Raw genomic sequence first — 14,229 nt, forward strand, 5'->3', positions numbered from 1 at the left:
ATCATTTAAAAAAAACAATAAATTAATAAGACAAAATATTACTTTTTACAAAATATATAGACTGATTTTTTAGCGATTGTAAAAGATCCAGCTCAAAAGAGTAATTTTTTTACTAAACTATGAACTAGCCCAAATTGTTGTGAAGATGCATATTTAGTTTGGTATTTTATTGTCAAACAGATAGATAAATTAAAATACATTAATGTGATTTCCATCGTATTTTTCGAACCACCACTATATATGGATGGCATTGTTTTAAATAAACGGTTTCATCTCTTACTTTTTCAACTAATTCAACATCTCTTCCCATGATCTGCACTAGGAAACAGAAACCAAATTATTCATTCTTTCAATCTTCTGAATTCTTTTTCTCTTTTCTGAGTCTTCTTCACTTAGAACAGATTTTTCTCTTTCCTTGTGCTGACTCAGGCTCTCTGCTCTGATGAAACTGTGAAGATTAAAGACATCTTGAAAAATGCTTAGGCGCTGCAGTTAAAAGTCCTAAAAAAATTCAATTATCCTAAAAACTGTTCCACATTTCCTATCCTTTGTCTCTCCCAGGAACATTGGAAATAGGTGCTATGACTCAAGCCCCAACAGAACAAGATAACATCTGTGCACATACCTGTATACATAAATACACATCTACACAAACAGCTTCAAGTTCCACCTTACAAGCTCAGTCAGATGTTGTAATTGCAGCATCATGTTCACGTGTTTTTGCCTGGAATAAATTGGACAATGGCTTTGGATATTTTTAAAATATCTTTTTATATTGTATTAAAATAAAAATATTATGAATGCATAAAAATGTGCCTATTTAAAAAAAATCGTATTTTTCGATACATTTTCTGCAGTTTTTTGTATGTAAAATGTCTTGGTATCATTAAAGGCGGAGTCCACACTGTTTGAAAAACGCTTTGGAAAAGGAGACGGGCCGACTACCAAAACACACTTATAGCCAATCAGCATTAAGGGGCGTGTCTACTAACCGACATCCTTACCGGGTTGCGTATGTGTCGGGTCTATCAACAGAAGGTCCAGATTCTATTGGGGTAGGGGCGTGTTTGTTTAGGTGATTTCAAATATCAACATTGGCTTTCAAACATCGTGGACTCCGCCTTTAATACATCCTGCAAGTTTTATAGTTTAAAGCAATATGACTAATAATATACACATTATGCATGTGATGTTTGATCAATGTGCTCATTTTCATTCTGCTACCTGTCATGTGAGCCTGTCACCTCATAAACGTGGCTAAATGAGAATTTATTAAAGCCTTATCACTGTTCTACCTTATCAACATTCCCTGTTACAACTTACGATGTCATTGTCATTTACAGTAATTGTAACTTGGATTGTCGAAGAGCAAAGAAATTCAGAAGCTTTAAACGGTAATTAGGAAACTGGGGTGCCACTTCTGCTCATCTCATGAATATGAACATTCAGAGATTACTTGATGGAAACATAAATGCTATAACAGCTCTAATTCCAAAGCCTTTAGATTGAAACAACAATGCTATGAATGTTTGCCCTTCAAGCGCATAGCAATGTCAAACGCTGTCAGAGTCTAAGAGCAGCAGGGTTTCCCACAGCTCCATTTTCCGAGAAAAAAAATCTCACTTAAAACCACGATTTCCGTTTACAAAATACACACTAACAGATAATTAGCTGTGAGCTTTCATCTTCTCCTCAGCCTGCTATCAGTGAGCTACAGATACTGTATGTAGGACAATAGCATGCCAGAACATACAGTATAATCGCAGGATTGAGCTCATTTCTGAGAGTAACATGTATTTTCCCTGACACATACTGTAATAAAACAGGCACTACGCAAACTAATCCATGATTTACTTCTGTTGAAAGACACGGAAAGGAATACTGACCTACTAAAAATGCCCATCTTAATGCTGGGCAATAGGGGGGCATTTTTATTTAGATAGTTATTAATCGTATAATTCTCTAACAAAACAGGACAATAAATTAAAAATACATTTTAATGTTTGTATTGAACAGATCTTGCTATAGCTACTGGTAGGAATCATGTAGGAATCATGTACATCACATCAATTTGGAGTTCAATAGACCCTATGTTACACCTGAATGGATTAAGACGGACCATGACAGATTTTTTTTATTTTTGGGTGAACTATTTGTAAATTTCAACATAGCATCATGGCAGTAATCAATGATGAAGGACAGAAATTCAGTCTAACTACACTTTTATGTAAGCGACCCCTAATAAGATTTAGTTTCCTCCCTATGAAGTCCCTCCTTCAGAAATACGTAACAAGTTGTGATTGTGTAGCTGGTTTAGTGTGTTGTGATTTGACAGCAGCTTAGTTTAGCTGGCAACTGGCATATTCCTGTGGGCGAAGGGTAGCCAAAAACTCTTATATTGATGTCATATATCTGGGAAGTAGAGGGCTGTTGTTCAAACCTGCTTTCTCTGTAGTCCTTGGAAAGCGAATTTTGTTCAAGAAAATATATTACTTGGCATTGAACTTGAGCTTTATAATTATTTTGCACCATTATTTATGCTCTAACAGCAACCAACTAAAGTTTGAAAAATGGGATCACAAAAAAACGGAGCTTTATTAAATCTTAAAGTATATAATTTTCTTTTTTTAATGGACCCCCAGCAACAACCAACCCCTTCCTTAAACTTCATTAAAACTTTTAATTCACCTCTATAGGATCAGCTATGTCTGGTTCTTTTTCAAGGGTGTTTTTCTTCCAATGACTTTTTCCCCACAGGATTTTTCTCCTAGGAGCTTTTTCAGCTGACAGTGGTAGCTTAACTTAGAACTACATTATGTTACAAATACATTGCATTTTTACTCCACTCACTATTATGGATTCATTTTAGCCACTGTACTTTGCTTCTTTGTTGTCCTATGATTTTTCAGTTTTCTCTTGTTTTGATTAATGTAAAGCTGTGGAACAATTAAACAATTGTGAAAAGCGCTATATAAATAAAATTGAACTGAAAAAAGATTCACAAAAATGGTCAACAAATGGTCCCTAGATGTCACTAGGGCAGTACCGTCTAAAATGGTCCTAATATGTACCATTTAGGCATATATACATTTGATACCAATATGAACCTATGAGGTGCCCCAGTGACAGCTAGGGACCATTTTAGGGATCGACCAATATGGATTTTTCAGTGCCGATGCGATACCTATTTTTGTTTCATCAGCCTTAGCCGATGACCGATACAGGCTGACGATTTTCTTGAGCCGATATTTGGAGCCGATACTGCTTTTGCTCACTCAATTTACATAATAAAAATGACACAATGATGATGCCAAATGTTACAAGTCTCAATTTTAAAAAGTTACATTTATTGAACTTTAAAAAAAAGCTATATTTAACAAATAGTAAAAACAGGTGAGGGTGCTATGGAACCATGAACTGCACTCTCCACAATGACAAGGAACTATCGGCAAAGGATATTGAATTCTAGCACTTTACTACTACAAATACTGTATATATAGACGGTTTCATCGGACGCACGTGATACACGTCTGGATCCGAACCTTAATTCCGGTTTCGTTTTTTTTAATGGTCTAACTAGTTGCTAAACTGATTTCTTGAACAAATACCTCGTCAAAAATAACAAATGTTTTAGTTTCCTAGGTAATCTATGGGTTGTTGTTTTGCTTGTTATATAAATAAACTACGTTTAAAGTACTTTGTTGTTATTTATTATTAGCGGAGTTTACCGGAAGTTACTGCGGACCGCAACAGCCGCTTGTTTATGTTGTTACTGCGGAAACCGTCTATAGGGGTGGTTTCCTGGACAGGAATTATCTTAAACTACGACTAGAGCTTAGTTTAATTAGGAAATATAACACAAACATGCCTTACTAAAAACATTACTTGTGTCCATTTTGAGGCAAAACACAGGGCACTGATGTATTTTAAGATATGTTTAAAAAAGATGTTATAAGTTTGGACAGTTCTTACATTTATTTTAATCTAGGACTAGTCTAATCCCTGTCTGGGAAACCGCCCAAGAGAGATGAGAAATAAAACCCCCTTTGTCCAGCTATGATCAGCTGTTAGGCCAAGCTTTCGATGTTGTCATGGAATGGTTGGTTGTTTTTTGTCACATGACCTGCAATCGCTTGCGACTTCCAGCGCTCTGTCTGTAACTAATGTCGGAAAATATCGGCGAACACGGCGCTATATCGGAGCCACGTATCGGCCGATGCTGATACACATAAAACTTGCAAATATTGGCCCGATATATTGGCTGGCCGATATATCGGTCTATCACTAGACCATTTAATCATTTTTCTTACAGTATCTGCAATACTTGGTAAAAATCAGTAAAATAAATATCCAGCAGTGAGAAACAGAAAGCAGTTTGGCTTTGGACGTTAAGAACAGCAGTACAAGCCAGCAGGCAGAAATTGGATGTTGCAATACTGCTGGTCCCAGCATGAGACTGGGTGAACCAGAAATGAACTCCTGTATTTCTCCCAGTTTTATCTCTTTGTTCTGCTCCTCTTCACTGCTGGCACTGTTGGCTCTCCCAGTCCAATAAAGCCATCCGCTTTCATTCGTTTCCATTTTACTTCCACCGTACAGTCACGTCCACCTGCTGTTCTCTCCCTCATTCTTTATTCAACCCTTCGATCACCAACTTTTCCAACAGTTTTTTCTTCCCTCCTACTTGACATCATTCACTGCTGCCTGTATTGCTCTGGCTTCTTTATGACTATGGCTGAAAGAATCCATAACTGCTTTATAGAGGAATGTAAGTCAAACCACCACCCACAATCAGCCACATGCTGAAATGTGTTACAGAAAAACCCTCTTTTGAGTCATCATGGCATTTGCAACCCACCTTGTACTGTAATGCGACATTTTCAAGTGAAACAGGAGCTGGGCCTATATAGTATGCCAGCATTTACTTTTTAAGAAACATGCAACTTCGACCAAGATAAGGTGGTTGGAGGTCAAGTTCACCCTTGAGAGCATCTCAACAAATCCCAATAATGACACTGCTTTGGCTTTCGATCATTATTTGTCATTATTGCCGTAACCTTAAACCCATTAAAGTCAATTGGCAGTAAATTACTCTGTTAATGTAAGCAGAGTTCATTGCTGTCCTGGCTCTTTATTTGGCAGATCTTACAGTAGGTTCATGGTTTTCCAAAAATCAAGATTTTAAAAACGGTATATTACTCACAACATCTAAACTTTTTGCCTACACAGCCTACATGTGATGGTCCCCTAAAGGAAGAGGCAGAATAAGTTGATGCATTTTATTGAAAGATTCTCATGACATTTTTTTGTTCGTTTGTTTTGATTGCAACTACACGCACTAATGTATTGTTCACAGTAGGAACATGTAAAGTGATTGTTATGCTGAATTACAATACACACAAATGTTGGGACATTAACTTCCTTACTGATACTGTCACATGTAGGATGTAAGTGAACATGATTTCAGCAAACTAGTACATGTTGCAACATTATTGAATGCGTTTGCAAATAATGCGATATTGGAAAATTGTGAACATTTCATCTCACGTATGATATAATCGTATGAAAACATTACGTATGTCGATTCTAATCGCAATACACAGCAATGTAAACACTTTAATTGCATCTATACAGCACTAACTGAAGTACATGTTTTGGTCACGCACCACAAATTCGTAGTAAACTTGACATTACTTTTCCCTGAACTCTTGTCAACACGACTCTCTGTCAGCAGTCTTGCCTTCATCCAGAAACAGTGCAAAAAACATGACAGCAGCGTATAAAATCGTTATAGTGCCTGCATAATATTTATGTGTTCATCATGGCACCAAATAACAAAATACGTCCATAGGAACGTGTTTGTCATTTAACGTAAATGAATAAAAACAGTGGCCAATAACACACCGATATGTGAAATCATAATTTGTGCTGTTAACCTTACGTTAACCTTAACGCTAACTTTATTAGCATCCACAACACCAGACGATAACGTTATATTAATTTGCTTGCATGCCGCTGTGTTCACGCAAATCATTTACCTTTAATGGCATTAATATTGTAGATTTGCTTTAATAAAAACGTTTGCAATTGTTAACATGTCATTGGATGTTTCAATATGCTGTTCTTGTTGCATTCACAACAGCTATAAACAGTAGATGTTTTCAGCATGCTTTGTTTTACGTGTCCCTGAAAAGTGAATTTGTGTAATTTGAGTTTGTGTAATCTATCATCTTACCTATTTGTGTAGTCAATGTAGTACAATAAAAATATTACGTAGTAAATTTCACTGCAACAGCACTGGACACCTGATGTAATTTGGTGTTATAGACCTTGGCAATGTGCTTCTTCACAGTGCTGTCTGTCATTTCAAATACGCAAACACTTTAAATTCAAATAGATTTGATTGGCTGCCAATGGTTCATCATTTATCAGTTGTCGCTCTAAAAAAATAATCCCAATGAGATATCATTCCTGTATCTTTATCGTTATAGTTGTAGAGTGAATTACGCTTTTCTCTTTAATTTAGAATTATTTTTAAACCATATATTTTACACACACATATACATATACCTATACAAATACATATATACATGTATATATAGTTATCGTCAATGGTGTAAATGGCCCATTAGGTTTAGGACTGAGTTAAGGGCTTGCATACAATTCTCATCATAAAACTATTATTTCCCTCAGATTTAAGACAGGAATGTCGTCCAAAGACCATCAAAAGATGTTGATCCAGGAACACATCTTCCTTGCCAAAATCACCCAAGCATAGCCTACATTATACAGTATTGATATTCACACACACCTACAGTGTGTCACAAGTTCTGACTGAGTTGGTGACACCTCAAACCAAAACATGTCAGTCACGGGTGTCACGAATGCGGCAAGCGAGCGGTGCGTGTTAGTGAGAGGAAGTGTATGATAGGAATGATGGGATAGAGAGTGAGAGATGATGGGTGAGGTTTCCTCCTGTCAAGTATTGATTTACACTAAAATATCTTACGAGCTTCTGTTAATATACGCGGCAGAGGAATATGAAAGCATAAATTAGACAGACAGCACTCTCGCTCCGTATCTTCCGAACACAAACAAACACGCAATCCTCCTAAGGATGCACTGACTGCAAAAATCCCTACAGGAGTCTGATAGGATCATGTTTGAACGTGCAAAACTTCCAAAATCCTGCGCTTGTCTCCTGTACTTGAAGGCAAGGGAGATTGCTGAAGTCACACAAACACACAAGTGCTATACAGTGAGATACACACTGGGTTCTGCTGGCTCTGCAGCCGATTGTGCGACCTTGCGCGTTCGCTCACTGTTTGCCTTTGGCATGGGCCACTGTTGTGTGTCCCTTTGCCCAAACATGCAGGGAGGAAGATTATGCAAAAGGATGTCAAGAGTACAGGTACTATGATACCAAGTCAATACTACAATAAAGATCCAGGTGAAATGACCCCAGTATATTTATGGTACTACTAGTTGTATAAAGTATTGACTTTTTGACTGACAGGTGGCTGCTTTTGAGTATTCCCATTTTTGCATTTCCATATGGCTTCGAAAACTGCTCAAGGGCTGCATTATTTATTGTATAACATTTAAATTGTTGTTGCGTAATAGAATTACTGTAAATCATTACATTTCACTGGTATTGGACTAAACTAAAATTTTGACATGACAACCCTAGCATATATCCAACCAATACATTATTATAATGAAAGATCAAATCCATGATATAATCAAGTGAACGCAACAGAGTAGTGTGTGGGTGCCTGTTCAAATGAGTTAAACATACAAAGAAGAAAGAAATGCAGATGAAGGGAAAATAAAGATGAAAAGAAAGGGGTGGTGAACAGATGAGTTTAACAACTGCCTTTCATCTGCAGCTGGCTACAAAACACTTCCTGATTACCCCCTTCTCTCACATCAGCATCTCCATCCTCCCATCCACAATTTCTCCATCACCCAGCTGTTAACACTTCCCTTCCCGCTCACCATTCTTCTCAATTATCTTACCTGACACATCCACTTTAACAGCCATTCACAAACACATGCAACACAAATACAGAGAGAAGAATCCTGCAGCGACTGACACAGGCTGTCTGTCTGCATGCAAGACCCTACACACCTGCAGCAGTCACCGGTCAACTTTGACATCACTGCCGCATGCTGCTGCAACTTTACACACATTCCCACACACAAATGCATACATACATACAACATACATGCATGCACAAGTGTCATCATAATATACTTCAAGGGCTCTGCCATGGCAAAGGACGCTTTTAACCCGTGTAGGCGTATGATGCATTAAGCAACCTTGCTGATTAATAACTGCTGCTCACTATAAATGGGTCTGCATGCAGCTGCAGTGATGCACACCCAATGAAAGATCATACATAATCTCTTGCCTCTCCATTACTCTCTCAAGCTAAAGCAACCTTCAAAATGACATCGCTGATGAATGACATCATAGCAAAAAATGACATCATTGTCAGATGCACGTAACGAAAGACGGCTGGCAGGTTACTCACAGCATTTGATGAAATGATAGTGTGACATTTTCTCCGCCGATCAGTCAGCTACAGGTTCCTGCTTTTCGGTACGGTGTTGTAGTAACCGGTAAGATACATAATTCAGTGCCCAGCCACTGGTAATCGCTTTACCTTCCCGTGCATTATTAAAGTCTGATCGGGTTGCGGACAGACGCTCGTGGTTGGTTGTAGTAAAAGAGGAGTGGTGGAAAAGCGGCATTGAGTTGCTTGCGCTCTCTCTCTCTCTCTCTCTCTCTCTCTCTCTCTCTCTCTCTCTCTCTCTCTCCCACTCTCTCCTATCAGTCTGCAGCAGCGTCGACTCCGCCGTACCGCTCCACGAGCGCCACACGTGCTATTGTAGCGCTGCTGATTGACGCGTCATTAACCCCGCCCACCGCCACACACGCCCCTCATGGACAGTCGCGCGCGCGAATACACTCGCGCTTTGAGGATGGAGAGACACGGATGGTGACAAATGAAAGAGGTGATTATTATAGAGGAGGTAAGAGTTTTGGGTAAGGAGAGCGAGAGCGAGAGAGGAGGGGTTGGGAAGTATGATGAAAATGTGGCTTTAGGAGAGGCTGAGGTAAGCTGCTGCAGTGCGGCTGTTTGACCGTGTTTGTACTGCAAACGACAAGCTTACGCGTCCATGGTAACGGTTCGGGTTCTATGTCCACCCAATTCGCATATCTTCCTAAGCCCTGCTGAAAAAATTAATTGAAACCATCACAGAAATTCTATTGGTTTCCATTAAAATGCCATTACCTTTTACAATTAAAACTACTAACGTTATATTTCTTTTTTTAGTGTGTTTTGGGAAATATTCCAGTAGAATTTAATGGTTCCACCCCTAGAACCCAACACATACTGTACCAGTAGACACCCAGAGACCATTAGTTTCCATTACAACCAGTGCCAATTCTTGCCAGCTATAGAAGGGTGGGCTGGCAGATATCCTGGGTGAGTAATGAAGAGTTTGGTTCCAAAACGCAATAAATCCATTTTGACAAATTTCTGTGAAAAAAAGTTTTTATACCAAGAAATAGACAAGATTAAAAACACTATTTTCTGTTACAAACTTTCACATGGCATCTTTAGGTTATAAAAACATAAAAAATTCAAATCCATAATTTGATTTTCAAAGATTTATTATAAAAACTTATTCTTTTTCAAGTTTGAAGTTGTTGTTTTTTTCAAAATGCTATAAATCTATTGAATCAATAAATGTGCATTCATCTTTGCCATGTTATATTCATTTAGTTGACTAGTGGTATGATTAAAACACTTACTTTGTCATATTAAGAACACTGTCATTGCAGCCGTTATACTTGGGACGTCGTCACTGAACCTTTTTCAAAGCGATCAGCGATTTTGAGTTAAATAATGGAAAGTTTCATTTAGATCCCCTGGGGTCAAGGTGTTAGCATGACAATGTATATTTCTGTCTCCCGAGTGCCTCTCGCATTAGATTTTGATGGCTTAGGTTTCTTCCCCGTCACAGAAAACCACAACAGGTTTATCAATGCCATCAAAAGTATTATTTTGTTTTTGTTTGTTTGTTGATCACGAAGTAAGTAGATGAGGAAAACTAGAATTCCGTGTAAAAATCAACACGCCGCCATTGTTGTTTACAGTGCGTTAAATCATGGAGCGCTTTGATTTGTTGAGTGGATTTATTGCATTCTGCAGAAAAGGAGGAGTGCCGTTTATCGCGTTTTGGGAAAAAAGGGAGAAAAGATGACAGAATAACACAGCAGATATTGGATTTGGCATAGAATTTAGAAATTACTTTTTAATACTGACAAGATACAATACTGATTTAAAAAAAAAATGGCGTTTCACGTTTTGGAACCAAACTCTTCATATATATATATTCTTAATTACACTCACATAAAGGATTATTAAGAACACCATACTAATACTGTGTTTGACCCCCTTTCGCCTTCAGAACTGCCTTAATTCTACATGGCATTGATTCAACAAGGTGCTGAAAGCATTCTTTAAAAATGTTGGCCATATTGATAGGATAGCATCTTGCAGTTGATGGAGATTTGGATGCACATCCAGAACAGGAAGCTCTCGTTCCACCACATCCCAAATATGCTCTATTGGGTTGAGATCTGGTGACTATGGGGGCTATTTTAGTACAGTGAACTCATAGTCATGTTCAAGAAACCAATTTGAAATGATTCGAGCTTTGTGACATGGTGCATTATCCTGCTGGAAGTAGCCATCAGAGGATGTGTACATGGTGGTCATAAAGGGATGGACATGGTCAGAAACAATGCTCAGGTAGGCCGTGGCATTTAAAAAATGCCCAATTGGCACTAAGGGGCCTAAATTGTGCCAAGAAAACACCACCCACACCATTACACCACCATCACCAGCCTGCACAGTGGTAACATGATGGATCCATGTTCTCATTCTGTTTAGGCCAAATTCTGACTCTACCATCTGAATGTCTCAACAGAAATCGAGACTCATCAGACCAGGCAACATCTTCAACTGTCCAATTTTGGTGAGCTTGTGCAAATTATAGCCTCTTTTTTCTATTTGTAGTGAAGATGAGTGGTACCCGGTGGGGTCTTCTGCTGTTGTAGTTGATCCGCCTCAAGGTTGTGCGTGTTGTGGCTTCACAAATGCTTTGCTGCATACCTCGGTTGTAACGAGTGGTAATTTCAGTCAAAGTTGCTCTTCTATCAGCATGAATCAGTCGGCCCATTCTCCTCTGATCTCTAGCATCAACAAGGCATTTTCGCCCACAGGACTGCCACATACTGGATGTTTTTCACACCATTCTTTGTAAACCCTAGAAATGGTTGTGCCTGAAAATCCCAGTAACTGAGCAGATTGTGAAATACTTAGACCAGCCCGTCTGGCACCAACAACCATACCACCCTCAAAATTGCTTAAATCACATTTCTTTCCCATTTTGACATTCAGTTTGGAGTTTAGGAGATTGTCTTGACCAGGACCACATCCTTAAATGCATTGAAGCAACTGCCATGTGATTGGTTGATTAGATAATTGCATTAATGAGAAATTGAACATGTGTTCCTAATAATCCTTTAGGTGAGTGTATAAGATTAATGCAATTGGAGAAACTTAGATTAGAATTCGTTTAAAAACAATGTTTTTGCACAGCATATTAACAAGCTAAGAAAGCTGAAAAAGCGATTAATCAAACTGCTAGTAAATATAAAGAAAGCTACCAAACAACACTGAAACAGTTAATGACTCACTTCTGCTATATACTAAAAAGTCTGACTTTAGTGCAGGCTTATTAATAAGTACTGACTCAGTACAAAGAAACTCTTATTTGCATTTGCACACTGTTGTTTATGATAAAACTCATTATTTAACCAAATTCTTTAATTTGCACCAAAAACTAAATTAAACACCACTGATTGGTCATTACATTCATCATCGACGCTGGCTTCATTTTCATATTTCATTTTGATCATGACAGTCATAATACATTTTTGGTTATGTTTGCCCCATTGTCTTGAATTTAGGGGGCATTTTTATTCATCTTGGTTGCATTTTTGCCCAAAGGTCTTAGTAGTTTCTGACCATCTATCATTAAATGACTGTTATATGGACTCAAATGACTGGGATGGTGCATTTAAATTGAAGTCAAGTCCTGTAATTTGATTTTGGGGAATTGTGGTAGAGAGAAACTATGAGAGATTTTATTTCTGAAGCAGGAGCTGTGGAAAATAGATTTTTTTCCCTGGATCATAGGAAACAACAGGCTAACAGGCTCATGTCGCGTCGACATTCAGAGGCCGCCCACCTTATGAGTCGTGAGTGTAGAGTGATATTGCTTTCAGCCAATAAAAACAGAAAAATTCTGAAACTTTTTTTGCTATTGACTGGTTAGGACCATCTACTGTACAGCCCTTTCTTAAACCCTTAACATAGCCTGCATTGGATTGCTTGCAGAGGATAAATTGTAGTGAAATAAAATATTAATAATGTATTTTACTAAATTTTGATTGGGTGGGCAAGACAGACATGTGGGTGGGCATAGCCGGTCCTGAATAAAATTCCCATGAAAACCATTAAATCCAATAAAATTTCTCTGATGTTTATTTTTGTTTTTAGCAAGGAGGGCAAATAAAAATTTTAACCACTGACTGGATCAACCTGGCTTATTAGTGTTAAGCCTTGGTTTATGACTTGCCTTCTGAGGCAAACTGAAACAGTGGGTTTGTGAGAGAAAACAATTGTTTTTTAGCTATATTAAACAGCTATATTAATCGCAAGTGATCATTTTAAACATGGCGGTATATTGTTAACTTAATATCTTGTGAATAGTTACAGTATCATATGCATGTTTTGCCATGAGTCGTGCAAGAACCTGTAAGATTGTTGTGCTGCTGTATTTGAATCTAGCACTCAGGTCTGTTAGTTTTGCTAAAATATCTCAAAAACATCTGGGATAGCATGAGGGTGGGTCAATTTAGGAAATTGTCACGTTTGGGGTAACTAACAGTTAACTGCTTTGCAGTAGCATTTAACTAGCCACAAACAAGCTTTGACAAGCTGCATCTCCCTCGTGCATGTTTGTGTGGGACTGTGGCTTTGAATTACACACATGATGCATTTGGACTATTGAATCTGAATAACTGTTGTCTTGAGTGTATGTGGGTATATGCATGTGTGCAATTTATCTTTCTGCCAAACACCTCCACACGAACCCACATCAACTGCAATTTTACAAAGAAAGAACAACAGTGAGAGCAAGAGAAATGGAGAAAGAGACCGAAATATAGCCTGTTAAGTGTATCGAGGTCACAGATTTAACCCTCGTCTTCCTGCATCGGCCAGGATTTATTTGCAATGACATTCATACGCCGTACATGGATATTCTAACAATGCCTAACCGAGGACATTTTAAATGATGATCAGCATGAAAGCCAAATCCACGTCCACAATGCAGACTCTAATCCACATTTACACTGTTTAGAAAAATAATTAACCTATTCCTATAGACCAAACCAAATTTGCTCTTAAATAGCATGTTTGGGGGAATGATTGTTTATGTGAAAGCAATTTTGTCCGTCTACATCACTAAATAAAAACCCAGTTAATAATTGTTTTGGTGAAGGAACGTACTTGAAAGGTTGCATCTCACTGCTATCATCCCCAACAGACGCGCTTACCCTGCAACCCTGAGCAGAAGGAATGGAAAGAAGGCGTATGGGGGAAACCCAGATGGAAGGGTGTATGATAGATAGAGATGTGAAGGCAAAGTAGCAGGCTGAGGAATGGACAGGGAGAATATTTAATTCCGCTTTTGATTTTCATATATTCAGCGAGTGACAAGATACGCTGGCGATCATGGTGACATGACAGATGCATGAAAGGTGTTTGAGACTGAAACAAATTAGCCTGACGTTGCCATACTCAATTCTAGTCAGAAGTTGAGTCTGATACCGCTCCATTGAGCTATAATTATGAGGCGTGTCTCAACCGAAAAATGCCTCTGCACTCAATTGGATAGACCTATGACCAATCAGAGCAACCGAGTGTGTAACGTATGTTGAAATTACGTCTTTGCAGCCTGACCGAACTGGTAGTTATTTCGCTACAATGACACTAACATTGTGATTATACCGAGTTAGCGAATGTACATCAACACCTATTATGTTTACAACATTTCGTTTATATCACAACATAAGGTATT

At 38.2% G+C, this 14,229-nt stretch overlaps 1 protein-coding gene across 9 annotated transcripts in view; it reads right to left on the minus strand.

The window, feature by feature from the left end:
* myo16 (myosin XVI) overlaps window positions 1–14,229 on the minus strand; it is a 269,807-nt gene that overhangs the window by 207,738 nt on the left and 47,840 nt on the right. Inside the window, exon 1 of one of the 9 annotated variants that reach the window (XM_055214649.2) lies at window positions 8,538–8,920. The exons of the other annotated variants lie outside the window; for them this stretch is intronic. Coding sequence (XP_055070624.2) covers window positions 8,538–8,565 — 28 coding nt within the window. The 5' untranslated portion in view covers window positions 8,566–8,920. Of the gene's footprint in view, window positions 1–8,537; window positions 8,921–14,229 lie in introns of those variants that run through there. 9 annotated transcript variants of the gene reach the window in all.

The sequence above is a fragment of the Misgurnus anguillicaudatus genome, chromosome 17, assembly GCF_027580225.2.
Source record: "Misgurnus anguillicaudatus chromosome 17, ASM2758022v2, whole genome shotgun sequence".
NCBI classification, from domain to species: Eukaryota; Metazoa; Chordata; class Actinopteri; order Cypriniformes; family Cobitidae; genus Misgurnus; species Misgurnus anguillicaudatus.